The sequence below is a fragment of the Rhinatrema bivittatum genome, chromosome 2 (genome assembly GCF_901001135.1).
Source record: "Rhinatrema bivittatum chromosome 2, aRhiBiv1.1, whole genome shotgun sequence".
Taxonomy (NCBI): Eukaryota; Metazoa; Chordata; class Amphibia; order Gymnophiona; family Rhinatrematidae; genus Rhinatrema; species Rhinatrema bivittatum.
Genome location: NC_042616.1, coordinates 516,455,178 through 516,470,967, shown reverse-complemented (window position 1 = coordinate 516,470,967; position 15,790 = coordinate 516,455,178). Strand labels below are relative to the sequence as shown.

At 44.4% G+C, this 15,790-nt stretch overlaps 1 protein-coding gene across 4 annotated transcripts in view; it reads left to right on the top strand.

The window, feature by feature from the left end:
* MBOAT1 (membrane bound O-acyltransferase domain containing 1) overlaps positions 1-15,790 on the top strand; it is a 286,231-nt gene that overhangs the window by 129,181 nt on the left and 141,260 nt on the right. For 3 of the 4 annotated variants that reach the window (XM_029590751.1, XM_029590752.1, XM_029590749.1), the window contains exon 2: positions 14,927-15,072. The exons of the other annotated variant lie outside the window; for it this stretch is intronic. In XM_029590751.1, the coding sequence (XP_029446611.1) occupies positions 14,987-15,072 (86 nt within the window). In that variant the 5' untranslated portion in view covers positions 14,927-14,986. The remainder of the gene's footprint in view (positions 1-14,926; positions 15,073-15,790) is intronic. 4 annotated transcript variants of the gene reach the window in all.

Here is a 15,790-nt window from a genome sequence, read left to right as displayed (position 1 = left end):
AATGACTAAATAAATAAAATAGTTTTATCTAGACTGTTTTGGTAGCCTAGGATATGCTCTGGTGTTTACAAGCCCTAGACTGCATTGCCGCTTCTAGCTCTCTGCTGGTGATACGATAGTGTGTCTTTTTTTTTTTTTTTTTTTTTTAAATGAACCTGTTACACTAGTCCTGTTAATGTTTGAACTCTCAGTGCCAACGTTCGCACTGCCATGGTACCTGTTAACACAAGGCACAGAGTGTTTCTGTGTTTGGACGAAGGATAAGCATGCTGCTCTTGTTAAACCACCTTTAAATGACTCATTTCATTAAAGCAAACAAGTCATAAGATACAGTCATGAGACGTCAATACAAAATATGTGCTGTATGTATGTATCTAGCCCTGCTGGATCCCTTACCCTGCCATTTTTCCGGTTATGGCTCTGAGAGCTGCACCGTGCTATGCTGGAGAACCTTGGGTCATTTCTGGGATTTGGGTCCTGCTCCTCAGGGGCCCATGGGATTTCGATTGCATGGGTCCTAGCTTTCACTCGGCAGCAACACCTGCTGGGCCAGTTAAGGTCCAGGTTCGTATTGAAAGGCTCTGAAGTGAGTCATGGTCGTTGTGCCTCATTTGCAAGGGAGGAGAGGGAATTGAAACCAAAGCGAGAAATCCAGCAGCTTTGAAAATAGACCCATGGGGTGCTTCGCCTTAAGATCCTACCCCTCATCACGAGTTGTCCACAAGCTGAGCCTGACCAAACACAGAGGCAACAAATTAAAAAAAAAATTATTTTCAAGAAGTACTTGGAGGAAAAGTAACAGAAAATGAAATTCAAGGCATAGCTGGGTCTCTGTGTGTGTTTTCTGAAGAGCTGCTAAATCAAATGTCACACTAATCAGTTTGTGAAACAAAACATTAAAATCAAAGGCTGGTCTGCCTGAACGCCTGGGGTTAAATGTAATGAAGGAATAGGTCAGCCATAAAATGTTGGCGAATGAACCCTTCTTGCTGGAAGTGCATGTACTGTTGCTGTTCTTATTCCTTGTAGTGTACAACACAATTATTTGAAAACTAACATGGAGAGCATTACAATCTTTGCTCCAGGGAGCCCCCGGTCTGCTCTCCAAACTGGAACAGTCCTTCTTGACCCAAACCTGTTGAGAGTGTTTTCAGAAAGGCTTTTTTCCTTCTCCATGACTAGCTAGCCTGTTCAGTTACCATGGCTCCTTTGGTAAGGTAGGGTTTAGGAAACATTTTTGAAGATTTACTTTGTGTGGAATTAAAAAAGCATGGAATTAAAAAAGCATGTTGGTTGCTGTAAACCATCCACGTGCACCTTTGGTCTGTTGGCCAGGACTTACTCTGTGATGTGCATTTTGCGAAATTCTCTCACAACACTGGGGCCCCCAGGAAAAAAATGAGGCCTCTCTTTTTATATAAGTGATATATATTTGCATGCTTTCCCATTAATAAGTCTGTTTAGTTATACTGTTGGAAGAGGGACGTGATAAGGTGCTTAATTGGTCTGTGCAGTTTGGGGAGATCCTACAGCTGTACTACATAATATAGCCCAAGGGAGACCAACTCTGGTCCTCAAGAGCCACAAACAGGCCTGGTTTTCAGGATGTCCACAACGAATATGCATGAGATACATCTGCATGCACAGCCTCCATTGCATGCAAATCTATCTGGATATCCTGAAATCCAGGCCTGTTTGTGGCTCTTGAGGACCAGAGTTGGCCACCCCTGCTATAGCCCCATAATACTGTATACCCTGCTCCTGTAATACTGTATAGTCCTCCTCCTAGTTAGCATGTTAATACTTTGACTGACTTGACACCTTTAGCCAATCCGATTGTATCAGAGACTTCATTTGTTTTTCCTTGCTTTTTGGATTATTGTCATGGGATCTTGGATCGTGATTTGCTAAACCTTGCCTGTCAGATGACGGGTAGGCCTTTCCGAAAGGTCTTAATTGAAGATGCACTGCTTTTGGAGAGAGCATATGCAAGGTGTGTCTCAGGGTATGTGAGGAGGCTGCTGCTGGGCTTTGTGGTGTTTCTTGTGCTAAATTAAATATTTATTGATAAGGGTTTTCTCTTTTGGTGAATTCAAGGCTACACTCTAAACCAGAGGTTCCCAAACCTGTCCTGGAGCCAGTCAGGTTTTCAGGATATCCACAATGCAGATTTATCTCATACATTCATTGTGCATATCCTGGAAACCTGACTGGCTGGGGGGCCTCCAGGTCAGATTTGGGAACCACTGCTCTAGACAAAACATTTGGTTTTAAATTTTGGAGTCCAAGCCACAAAGGGCTTGCAGTTTATACAGGCCAGAATGCTGCCAGTTTTATGGTTCGTAATGAACTGAAAAAAAAAATTTTCCAGACACATTTTCCGCCAGTTTCTCTATTTCTGTAAGTATACTATTATCATATTTAACCCAGAAATAATACAAAAATATGGCCAAGGTTACATTGCTGGGCCATAGATTTGGTTATGCTGTGCTTACTTTTTTTCATTTTTTTTACCCCCTCCTTCTGCGGTCGCCCAGAAGGACTCACAAAAATAGAAAAATGAAAATGAATTTGAAAAATTGCTTTAACAGGAAAAGCAATTAAATTGTATATGGTGCCTTTATCCAAAACATAATTACAATTACCAGAAACTTGTCCACAGGTGCATTGCCAGAGTTTAGGGGCTTTTTTGTTTGATAGCCATCCAGCATTGCATTTTTTTTTTTTTGGCCCATTGGCAATGAGAAAGCTGAATATGGCCTGACCACAGCTGAAGAATGACTGCCTGAAAGAAATGGAGTATAATAACGCCTAGTCTGCACTTTTCCCCTTCCTATTACAGTTTGGCAGACCCTACTTGATCTCCTGCTCTGCCTTTGTTTTCCTGTGATTTGAGGATTGTCCTGTGATTATCTCCGGTTCCTTGAATGTTGTTACATTTTTAAAGTATGGTGGACCACACGGCAGAACCTCTGAGAGGTTCTGCCGTGTGGTCCACCATACTTTCGATGAAGAAATATTTCCTGAACTCCGGTTTATTCTCTTTGAGCCTCATGTCCTGACCCTTTTTTTCCCCAGACTATTTTATGCAAGGCTAACATAGGTGGGGTATGGGGGGGGAGGAGGGGGGTCAGGGTGGGGGGGTTCTGGTCTGAAAGAAGACATTTGGAAGTGTCTCTGCTCCTGGAGAATCGTCAGTGAGGCAGCGGTGGTCTGCACGGCGAACGGCCGCTCAGGGCCCAGAGGTTAGCAGGGCGCAAGCCCTCAGAGGCCGAAGAATCATTGGAGCACTAGTGGCCTGGGGCCCAGAAGGTCAGCAGGGGAAAGGAGTCTGGAGATCAGTTGGGGGAGGGGAATGGCTGCTGAGGGCCTGGAGATCCTCAGGGTGTCAGAGTAAGGAAAGGTAGGTGGAGGATGGTGGGATGGAATGGGGGAGGGAGAGAGAAGAGAAGAGTGCAGACTGGAATGGTTTGGGGAATAAGACTGAGGAAGGTGGGCAAGAAACTGGTGGGCTTGAACTTTGGGTGACAGGAAGATTAGTGGGAAAGGGCTTGGATGCGGGGGAGAAAAATCTGTGAGGAGTCGCTGAGGAGAGAAAGTTTGAGTGGCTGGAAGAGGGAGGACAAAGACTGGTGGAATGGGGCTAAGCGGGAAACTAATAGGAAGGGGACTGAAGGTGGATGAGAGAGTCGAGTTAGGAGTGACGAGGTGGCAGAGAGTGTTATACTGCTGGGGAGGGGCTAGGGGGGTCCACATACTCAACTAGGTTGGGACCTCCTGGTGTAGAACTTCATTTTCACTGAAAATTGCTTGCTTCTCGTGTATAAGGTATACTTTTTTTTATATTGGGATGTCTCTATCGCACCCCACCCTAGGTTATGCATATTTAGGTCTTTATTTCATAGGACTTAGCTCAGAATCTGTTGAATCAGAATATGTGGTTTTTTTGGTGTTTTATTTATATATTTCACACAATTTTTAACATAAGCATTAAAGCCCAAAATAAATTGTTCAGGGCACAGACATCTTAAATCAGATAACTACAATAAACAATTAAATGTTAAATGTTCTTGACAAATTAGAGCACAAGACTAGGAGATGAGAGAAGAGTGAGAGAACAGGAAATACTAAATTTTGGAAAAAGGCAGTAAAGCTTGGCTGAGGTGTTTGGCAGCTTCCTCTGCAGACAAAAAGGCAGACAATTATGGCAGATCAAAAACATTTCTTGCATCCTGAAACTTTACAACACATTTACAAGGATAACGCAATAGAAAAGTGGCACTCAGCTGCAATAACTTAAGCCTCAATATCAGAAACTGTGTTTTTTGGGGGTTTTTTTTCTCTTGCACTGCACGAGCTATATCAGGAAAGATTACATTACAACTCCTAAACAGAACATCGTGATGCCTTAATTCTGAACCGTTTTGCTAGCCCTTCTCTGCGCATTCTCTGTTCAGTTTGTACAGCTTGGAAGATGGGCTCTGTGGAACTGGACACAGTATTCCAGGTGAAGTCTCAGCCATGATTCGGGCAGAGGCATTATCCTCTCCTTTTGCAATACTCTTCCCGTGCATCCTAGCTTTCTTTTGATTCTGTCCATTGCATTGTTTCATGGTTTTGAAACTTTTAGATCACTAGACTTGTTCACCCCTTCATCTCTGTTCTATGTGGTGCATATCAGTACTTCAGCCCCCATCACTTACTGCTCTCTTTCACTGTTGCACTCTAATACATATCTCTACCTTTTTTTTTTTTGCCAAAATCTTGACTACTCCTTAGACAATCTTACAGGTTGATGCAAACAGTGCGCTCAGCCGAGTCCACTGGTTAAACCCGTGCTTGGACGCGTGTTTTGGAGGCTCAATTAACGAGCGTCCATTTTCCTAACCCATGGCTGTGCACATGTTAGGAAAACGGACACTCGTAAAATTAAGCGTCCATTTTCCTAACCTGCTGTCAGCCACCTCTCCTGGCCGCCCGCTGTCAAGGAGACACTAGGGGGCGCACATTTGTCCCTGGTGCCTCCTTTTTGTTCAACCCCCCCCCCCCCCCTCTTCTAAATATGGGTGGCTGGGCACACGTTAGGAAAGCAGGCGCTCAACGCTGAGATTTTCTATGCAGATTTATTGGATCGGCCAGAAAGATTGTTCTTAACTTTTTTTGCTCCACCTTGCACTGTTCGCCCTGTTGTGTATCATCTGCAAAAAAAAAAGCAAACCTTTCCTGCCAGCCCCTCTGTAACATCACTTTGAAAAGTATTAAACAGAACCAGCTCCAGAACGGATTCCTGAACACCACTGTTAACCACTGTTAACCACTTCTCCTTTGATCCAATTCCATTTATCATTGCCATCTGTTTCCTAGCATTCAAACCAGTTCTTAATCCATTTTACCATGTAAGGGCTTTACTTCTGGGATGCTCAGATGATTTTTGTTTCCTGTGTCTAATCTCCCTCTGGTAAAACCATGCTGCTTTGGATCTTGTAATCAATTAAATGGTAAGTAAAACCTTACAGTTCAGTCAGTCAGGGCTTGATTTTCAGAGCCATCTATGTACATAGAGCTCAGTTTTAGATGTGCAAATGGCTGTTATAAAGTTAGCCTGGGGCTCCACGCAGGTCAAAGTGTTTTATATCACCAAGGATATGAAATGTGTTCATAAGTCAGTTTTGCAGTACTTTGATACGCACTGGCGATAGGTGTTCCGGGGCTGGAGTTGGGGACTCAGGTGCATACCTTTTGTATTTTAAAAAGCATGCACATGACTTTGTCCGCTCGAGTTGTGCCCTCAATAGAACAGACGTGATTTTCTGCCGTTAAATTTGTGCATGTTCTGGCTCACTCCTGCAGGAATTTTCAAAGGAAATTTACGTGCAGAAGTTCACTTTGATAATTCAGGATCAAGTCTGCGTGTACAAGGTACATACAGACTTTACTCCCAACATGCACAGTTTAAAATAAATTACCCTTCCTGACATTTCCAGCATAGCTCTCTGCTTCAAGGGCAGGGGGAAAAAAAACAAAAAAACAAAAACCTGATGCTTCACGCATATCCTGCATAGCTTCAACGACAGGGGTGAAGAAAAAAAAGGATTCGCAATCACAAAGCGAGGAGTAGCTGGCTTGTTACGGCGGTTACTACCCCAACCAAATGTGCCTGATACTTCACTTTCAATGCATATCCAGCATGGCTCTCTGCTTCTACAGCAGGGGAGAAGAAAAAAAAAAAAACCCAACAAGAGCTGTACAACATAGTCTAGGTAAAACAAATAAGCATGGGTGTAGCTTGCTTATCGCGGCGGTTACTGCCCCTACTACCCCTAACTAATCAAGCTAGATATTTCACTTGCATGCAGCTCCATCACTGCTCTCTACATTAATGGTGGGGGTGGAAGGGGAATAGAACAAGGAGCTAAGAGTAACAGATAAGAATGAGAGAAAAAATGTGTGAGGCTTGCTGGGCAGACTGGATGGGCCATTCGGTCTTCTTCTGCCGTCATTTCTATGTTTCTATGTTTCTATATATTTAATATTTCTGCCAGGAGCCAGGGACCTGATGAAGTCAGCCTGTGTTGACTTCCAGGATTTTTTCCCTATGTACTGAGGGTTTTTCAGGTTGAAATGCCAATAGCAGGCCCGGCGCCACCGGGTATATAAGCTGTGCAGTTATGCAGGGTGTCACAACTGGTGGGGTGGCACCTGGAGCAGGGAGAGGCATGTGCCACTGGTGGACCAATCCCACCAGCGGCGGAAGAAGCAGGAGGCCCATGGTGCTGCCGGTAGACCCGATCTCAGTGGAGTCGGAAGAAGCAAGAGATCTGTGCTGCCACCAGTGGACCCGATCCCTTCGGCGGCAGAAGAAGCAGGAAGCCCGTGGTACCATCAGTGAACCTGATCCTACCAGCAGCGGAAGAAGCAGGAGGCCATAGCAGAATAGGAAGCCCGTCCAGCAGCTCCTCTTCATGTGTTGACCCCGTGGTATCAACACTCAAAACGCTAGCACTTCCTGTATTCTCATCTTGCGATACAGGAGATGAAAATACAGGAACTGCTAGCACCACTAGTGTTGAATAACCTTGGGGCCGGCACTTGAAGAAGAGCTGATGAATGGCTGCTCTCCACAAAATAAAAGGCAGAAGCATCGGAGGAGGAATGATCTTTGGACCCTGACTGCCTGGTATGCATGTCTGTGTGAATGAATGGGAGGCTGCCTGGGATTGGGTGGGTGTATGAATGGGAGCCTGCCCATGTTGCATATGTTTATCTGGGTGTGTGAATGGGAGCCTGCCTGGGATGGGTGGGTGTATGAATGGGAGTCTGCCTGAGATGGGTGGAAGGGGTGTGTGTGTGTTTGTGTGGTTGTGTGCACACACATGCATGCAGGGGAGTCTTCCTGGGAAGGGCAGGGGATATGTGTGTGAGAGAATGGGAGCCTACCTGGGATTGTGAGTGGATGCAAATGGGAGTATGCCTTGGGTATGTGAGTGTAAATGGGAGCTTGTGTGAGGAGTGTGTGTGTGTATGTGTGAGTGAGAGACAATGGGAGCCTGCTTGGGGGGTGTGTGTGTGTGTGTGTGAGAGAGAGAGAATGGGGATTGCAGATGGATTCCAATCTGCCAGCAGCTGAAATGAAGATGAGGGCCTGGGGATGCTGGTAGAGCCCAACCAATGAAGAGCTGGATACATCTGTGGGTTTGATTGAGAGGGCACGTATATGTGTATGAGCTTGTGTGTATAAGAAAGAGAGGAGAAAGTTTGTGCATCCCACTCCTACTAATCCACAACAATTTCAGGGTGACTGGAAATCAAAAGTTCCAAGGTATGGAGAGTGTAAATTTTTAATATCCATTTTAGTTTAATTTTTCAGGTGTTATTAGATGTCTGCTGTTTTGAAATATTTTATTGGTGTTTGGGAAATTTTTTAAAAATTGTATGAGTTTTTAATAATTTGATCTTTTATTCATCAAATTAAAAAAAATATATTTATTGTGTTTTTAGTATTATGATTATGTATTTATTTTATTTCTTGATTTTATTTGATGTTTGAGGAATGGTGATGGTTCTAATTTTTCATTGTTGCACTGCATAGTGACTGGCTTCTTGTGGTTTCCAGTTCAGTTTCTGCCTGTGTGTTTGTATTTCTACTTTATGGTTACTCTATTATGTATCTATTTATGTTCTGCATGTGTGACTAAAGTGAGGCATTTTCCTAATAGGAAGTGTATTAGTATATTTGGGCTTTCAGAGGGTCAAACCTACACCCAACACACATCACAATAGGCCTAATACCATATGCAGGGCTTTCTAGTTGGCATCACAGCAGTGTACGTAAATATAATGTGATATTTTTACCTCGGAATACTATTCTTTGATATTTTTCATGTAAAATATAAATGCATAACTCTTACCTGTGTGTACACGATGGGGTGAGGGGCATTGTGCAAGGCCTCACCTCACCTCACCTACAGCACCTAATACCCTTGCACCAGCCGTGGGTTTGAGGGGGTGTGTGTGTCAATTTTTAACATTTGTATTTCTGAAGGGAGCTGGGCGTTGTTGGGTAGGCCCAGGACAGATAATGAATGAATGGAAGGGGGGTGGGCGCAGTAACTTGTCTTACAGGGCAGCAAAAAAGCTTGCACAGGCCCTGGCCAATGGTCGGCTTGGGGTGTTCAGGCACATCGGGAAACAGGTAGGGAATGCAGAGGGATATTGGGGAAAGGGTGGGGAGCACGTGAGAACATGGCGGGGGGGGGGAGTGCGTTAGTGTATTGCGGGACATACAACCTTAGCCCTCCACCTCTGCAAATGCAGATAGCTCTTTCGGGCACATAGCATTTAAATGATTGTTGAGATTTCAGTAGTTTAAACTGTTAAATTGTAAACATCATAAAAAAATTATATTTGTTATGCAATAAAATATAAAAGATATGCATTGTGACAAAGAGAAATGGAAACCTAGGAATAAGACTAATTGAGGTAGGAAAAGCTGCAAAGTGAGCATTTTTGTCTCTTAAACACAGGTACACCTATTTTACAGGAGACCGAATTCTCCCAGTTTGGTCAGGGTTCCGATCATCATCTTGTACTCTCCTCCCCCACCTCCCAAAAAACAATTGTACAGCTTCTCATTCTCAGCCAAAAGGCCAGGAAAGGACCATCCTCCTCACCAGACTCTTACTTTTACATTTGATCTCAGCCAAAAAGGCTGAGAAGCAGTTGGCAGTTTATTTCGTACTAAAAGTATCCCTGATTTTTTTTTTTTTTTTTTTTTTATATAATAAAGTTTGGCCTAGAGGTCAACTTTAACTCAACTAGAATTCAGCCGGAGTTATAAAATCTCTGCCTCGCTTGCACGTGATTGAATTGTGACAGCTCTGGATACCCGGTGCAGCAATGCTCTGCAAGCCCTGTTTATTCTTTCTGCAGGAAAACGACTTTCTGAAGCACTGATGGTGGCGTGCAGTAAATATTGTGTGTAAGGTACATATAGGGTGAGGGTGACTGGGCAAGGCTAATGGAGATTATTTTTTTTTCTTCTACTTATCCTTGGTAATATAACCTTTGTTGGTATGCGTCCCATGGGAAGGGTTATGCCATTTTGTTTTAGTTTAAACAAATGTTTAGCAAGTTGCACGGAGACTTAAAAATAGCAGTTGAAAAAGGTGACAGAGTTTACACACACAGTTGAAGAATCTGTGGTTAGCCCAGGAGACTGTTTCTCAACAAACTACAAATCACCAAAGGGGTTAAAAACTGTGCAGTGTGTTGCAACAGTGCGTTCTGCAGAAGGGTATTAGGGAATTTGGGCTGGAGGGTTTTCTGTGTGGCTTGAGTTAGGGGTGAGGCTCACAGCAGGGATGGTGTGGTGTTTTTCCGATATTTCCCAGTGTCATATGGTGTTATTTGTATACTCCTTTCCTTTGACATAGTCCAACCTGAAGTTAACAAAACATGACGATAAGAATACAATATAACACAGGACTCATCAGGAATACAGTATGCGGGAGGGGCTTGAAGGCCTAGGAGACTTGATAGATCAAGTCAGAGCACCGGAAAATCGGGGGGCCGCTCATGAAAAGGTCCCAGGCTCCAGGCTGGTGCCACTGGAGCTGTGAGAGAAGTCTTGGTGCTTGGAGCAGCTACGAGAGACTCTGACCTGGAATCTGGGGAAGATTTCCGGTTAGGGGAGGCCCGAGTCAGGTTTTATGCCATTTTGGGAGTCGTCCGTCCATCTGTCCCCCCCCACAGATTTGGGAGTTGAAACAAAAGGGCTGTGCATTCTGGAGCAGGACAGGTTGGTTCTTGTGTCTGTGTGTCTGCAGCACCCAAACTGTGGCAGGAGGAATCACCGGAGCGAGAACGATCTCATTCTGTCACGGAGGAGAAGGAGAAACCATCGATTTAAGTACCAAGCAGGAGGGGAGCCTAAGAGTCCCTGGAGTGGGAGGAAGCTCCTGCTTGTGAGCTCACGGATGCTTGTGCCTGCCCGGGTTTGTATTCTGGATGAACTCCACAACTTTTTGTCAGTTGATCACCTCCTATCAAGTGTCTAAGTAAATTTTAATTTTGGAGCTTGTGGGTTTTTGTTTTTTTTTCTTGGATCCTCCAAGCGTGTTCTGAGCCCCAAAGACCCGAAGCAAATCTTTCCCGTTGCTGGAAAAACCCCAGGGAGCCCCCATGTGTTGTATGGTGGCCTTGCAGCGTCCAGAGCTGCCTCAAGTCCTGTCTGGAAGTGGAAAGAGAGGATGGGGGGGTGGGTTTATAATTAATTAAGTGTGGTATCAGATCCATCAACCATCTAATTAGGAAAGGATTTCCGCTCCCCCCCCCTGCCCTGGTTCCGGTACAGCACCCTAGCCTGACTTTATAACTTAGTGTAACGCAGAAGCGTCTTGTCAGTATTTGCATTCAACCTGAACCCCCATCCCCCCCCCCATCCCCTCATCTGTACTGCAGCAGCAGGGTCTCAGATAGCTCTCATGACCAGTTGGGTTAACTGATTCGGCCTACATGCCAGCGTCGCCAAAGGGGGGAACTTTTTAAGAGGGAGATTTCAGCATGGCCTGTGTGCCCAGGTGACAGCGGGTGCTGGAAGAGGAAGACTGCCGCCGCTTCCACTCCCGCTGAGTTCTTGCTCCTTGCTGTAGTTAGAGATAACACAAAAAATCAAAACCAGTAGGCGCTCCTCTCACCAAAATGAAAAGAAGACATTTTCCTCCCCCTCCTATATATCAGGAACAGCAAGCCGCACAGGAAGGTGCAAGGTCTTCCCCCGGCTTGGCTGGGCTGTCTCCTCCCGTAGGAGTTGCCTCTCGTGCTCCCATCAGTAGGGACCGATGTGGAGTCTCCTGCAGAACATGGAAGACTTGGCAGGTATCGGCCACACCACCGCTAAAGCAGTTTAACCAACATGGTTTCCTATGAAACAATACAGGACACTACTCCCTGAGCGGGTCTCCAGTGTACTTTTTGAGGAAAGATTTAGTAACTCTCAGGCCGAAACAGTACAGTGCGCTCCAACGGAGCTCACTGTTAGCTGGCATATGGACGCGCGTTTTTGACGCGCTAGCTTTACCCCTTATTCAGTAAGGGGTAATAGTGCGTCCAAAACGCGCGTCCAACCCCCCCCGAACCTAATAGCACCCGCAACATGCAAATGCATATTGATGACCCTATTAGGTATTCCCATGCAATTCAGAAAGCAAAATATGCAGCCAAGCTGCACATTTTACTTTGGGTAGGCGCTAATTTCTCCGGGCATCGGGAAAGTGCACAGAAAAGTAATAAAAACTGCTTTTCATGGTGATATTAAGTCAGAGGTCCCGAAAGTTTAAAAAAGTAAAAAAAAAATAAATAAAAACATTTGAAATAGGCCCGCGGCTCACGGGTTGAAAACAGACGCTCAATTTTGCCGGCGTCCGGTTTCCGAACCCGTGGCTGTCAGCGGGCTTGAGAACCGACGCCGGCAAAATTGAGCGTCGGCTGTCAAACCCGCTGACAGCCGCCACTCCTGTCAAAAAAAGAGGCGCTAGGGACGCGCTAGTGTCCCTAGCGCCTCTTTTTACCGTAAATAAATTTATGTACTGTATCGTGCGCACAGGAGAGCGGGCGCTCGCCCACTCTCCCGCGACTTTACTGTATCGGCCCATCTGTAATGTGAATGTAAAATGGTTTAGTAGATTCTGACTGTTAAATCTGTTTAAGAGTTATGGTATGGAGAAGGCGTCTATTCAAAGTTTGCTTTGTGCTGATAATGGCATTAAAAATTCCAGTTGAAATTTACCTGCCTGTGCCCCCATACATATTACAGGAGGCTGGCTTTCCCTTTTCAAGTGGGAGACCTTTTAGAGGGGCCTCTGATGAACTTGCAAGGCTAGCGCTCAAATGCTGCCAAATGGCGTTATATCTTAGGAAAAGTGGGACTGTAAATATTCTGGTTCCTGTTTCTCCTTTGGATCTTAATCCTAAATTGCCTTTTATTTTTTCCTAATTATGTTTTATTTTTTACACTTTTTATGAGTTAAAAAAAACAAATCAAAGGCATTATTTGTAACTATCATAAAAGTGGTAGAGCGCAATAAAGCAGAATGGAAAATAAATGAATGGCATTCATTAGCCAAGAGTAAAAATTAGAATTATTAATTGCACTTGCATTGACTTCTTAAATTGGGGCCAGAGAATTGAAGGAATTGGGTACAGCGTGGGGAGACTGGTGTGGTGCTGGACGGTTGTTTCGGTCACAACTGCGTATGTGGGGGCGGGCAGGTTCATTCCACAGTATCTCTGTACTTGCATGATCTTTTCAGTTAAAGTGACTAAACCAATCAGGTTTTCAGGATGTCCACAATGAATATAAACAGGATATGTTTTCTTACGTTGCTTCTATATGTAAATATACATCTCATGCATATTCATTGTGGCTATCCTGAAAGCCAGACTGGTTGGGTCGAGGACCACTGTACTAGTGTTTGCAATCCAAAAGAAACACAGCAGTCGTGTAACATGGATTTTATGAAAATAGTGCTCTTATCATTTTACTATGAATGTGAAATCCTGTACAAAAAAGTGGCAAAAAATCCTTGCTTTCCCATAGGCCAAAAGCTATTAATTTAAAGGTTCAAACATCTCCCTCTTACAGGCCGATACAGTACAGAGCGCTCCGGCGGAGCGCACTGTTAACCCGCGATTGGACGCACGTTTTTGACGCGCTTGCTTTACCCCTTATTCATGTTGATGGCCCTATTAGGTATTCGCGCGCGATTCAGAAAGCAAAATGTGCAGCCAAGCCGCACATTTTACTTTCAGAAATTAGCGCCTCCCAAAGGTAGGCGTTAATTTCTCCGGCCACCGGGAAAGTGCACAGAAAAGCAGTAAAAACTGCTTTTCTGTGCACCCTCTGACTTAATATCATGGCGATATTAAGTCGGAGGTCCTGAAAGTTAAAAAAAAGTTTAAAAAAAAATAAATTTGAAATCGGCTCGCGGGTTGAAAACCGGACGCTCAATTTTGCCGGCGTCCGGTTTCTAAAGCCATGGCTGTCAGTGGGTTTGAGAACCAACGCCGGCAAAATTGAGCATCGTCTGTCAAACCCGCTGACAGCCGCTGCTCCTGTCCAAAAAGAGATGCTAGGGATGCACTAGTGTCCCTAGCGCCTCTTTTTGCCGCGGGCCCTCATTTAAATACAGAATCGCGCGCACAGGAGAGTGGCCACAACTTTTACTGTATCGGCCCGTTAGAGAGGAAACTTTCCCTGTCCCCTTCTGAAACGAGAGTAAGCACACACTCCATTGCCCCACCACCGGTGATGGTTTGCAGAGTGTCCGGAAGCAGGACACTTTTGTAAGTATTTGACAAGGGTAGAAATAGATTTAGAAAACTGAGGCACTAGTGAAAAATGTTTAGGTGCCAGAGAAACCTTTCTCCTTTCTTTTCTTGCCTTTGTACTATTCCCCCTACCTTATTTATACTAGTTTGATTTTTACTTTGGAGTTTTGGTATTTTGCCCTCTTTTGTCTAATTTTTAGTTATTATTTTGTGAGGTCCGTATGTTTTATCTGGCTGACTTTACTAGCTGGACTGTGTCTGAATATGGACCTCAAAGTTTTTTTGTTTTATTTTTTGTTTTTTTTTTTGCTTTTCTAAATTTTTAGACACCAGGTGTCCAAGTGACCTGGCTCCAGCTGAAGTGGAATTCCTAATTATGTTCAAATGTTCTGAGATCCTTGATTTCAGTTCTCTCCACCTTGTTCCCATATAAGCAATATGGAGGCAATGATCAAACTTTATACATTGATGCAGAGTCCATGGGTATATTTTATCCGTGGGTTTGCACCACTAATTAAAGCCAACGTATGCTCGTTATTTTACTTTGATTATTGCCTCAGGAAAAAGTACCCACCGAGATTTTGGGCCTGCTTTTTTCTACAGGCACTTTTCCCTTTCTAAATAATATACGTAGGTTTGAAAATGTCATCTACGTGCATTATTTCTCTCCCCCTGATCGAAATACGTCCTTGGGAACATTCCCCAGATATTGTGGGTGAAATTACATTGAGGATGGGTGATTCTTAAATGGGCCATTTTTTGGCAGCTTAATCCGCTTTGAAAGTTGCCTGTATATAAATGCCAACTTTCAGATTACAAGGTCTTTGGTATGGGTTGGGGGCGCTATAACCAGGACCAGGTTTAGGCGCAGGCAACGGAGGCACGCACCTGGGGCATCAGATTCTGAAGGTACCAAAAACTGGTGCTTCCCCTGCTGGTCTTCGATTTCCAGGGAGCCAAACCCCTCCTCCGTTCGCTGCGCTGCCTATAGGGTGCCATAAACTTAAATCCAGCTCTGATTGCGTAATTGCCTTGTACGGTGATGACGGCATATAAATATTTTGTATTAGGAGCTAAAATGTCTCTCTTATTTCTGTAGGTCAATTTTGTAGCCTGCCAGCTGTTTGCTCTGGTCGCTGCTGTGTGGTTTCGTGTTTACATGAGTCCCAGTAAAACCACTTCTGAGGTTCGCCATGCATGCGTCACTCTTTTTGGTGTCTACCTTGTTATCTTTTGCTTTGGATGGTAAGTATCAAGCCTAAACTAAAAACATTTTAAGATGATCTTTAAAATATCTTCCCTTTAAAAAAAAAAATACTGCAGTAAAATATCCCAAACCTTTCTTTTATAGCTGGTGTTTTGTTTTCTTGACTTCTCTCCCCATCCGTACAACCTGAGGGTGGTTGCCAGGGTGAGGCATTATTCTAGGATGCTGTTTGTTCCTGCTGCCCTGAAGCACCGAAAGCCCATAAGTTGGGTCTCCTGTATCACAGTGCACAATAGCGTGGCCAAGTCATATTGCTGGCAAGGCTGGAGCTGTTTTATTTGCTTTGTGTACCAAGCAGAAACATTCTAAAAATGTACTGATATCGCACTGGGAGAAGGGTGGGAAAGGGGATCATGTGTACATATGGGTGTAATTCTTGTAATCAAAAATTGATATGCGCACTTGCAGCTGTTTAACCTTGCTGTACTTGGTCCTCATTGCAAGAAGCGATCTGATCAGAATGTGCAGTCGGTGAGAAATGGTGGTGGTTGTAACATGGTGCACGTGCCACTCTGCCTAAGTGAAGCTGCGGCTTTAGTGCAGAGCTGAAAATGTGTTTTGCTTTGCTCCTACAGTCTTCCATGCTGTGGTACTCTGAAAGGGTGTTCGTTTGCTTTATTGCCAGGTGCACATTTTTGGTAACCAGTTCTGTCCGAGAGCCAGCATGCTGACAAACAGGAATCCTGCAGCCTGTTC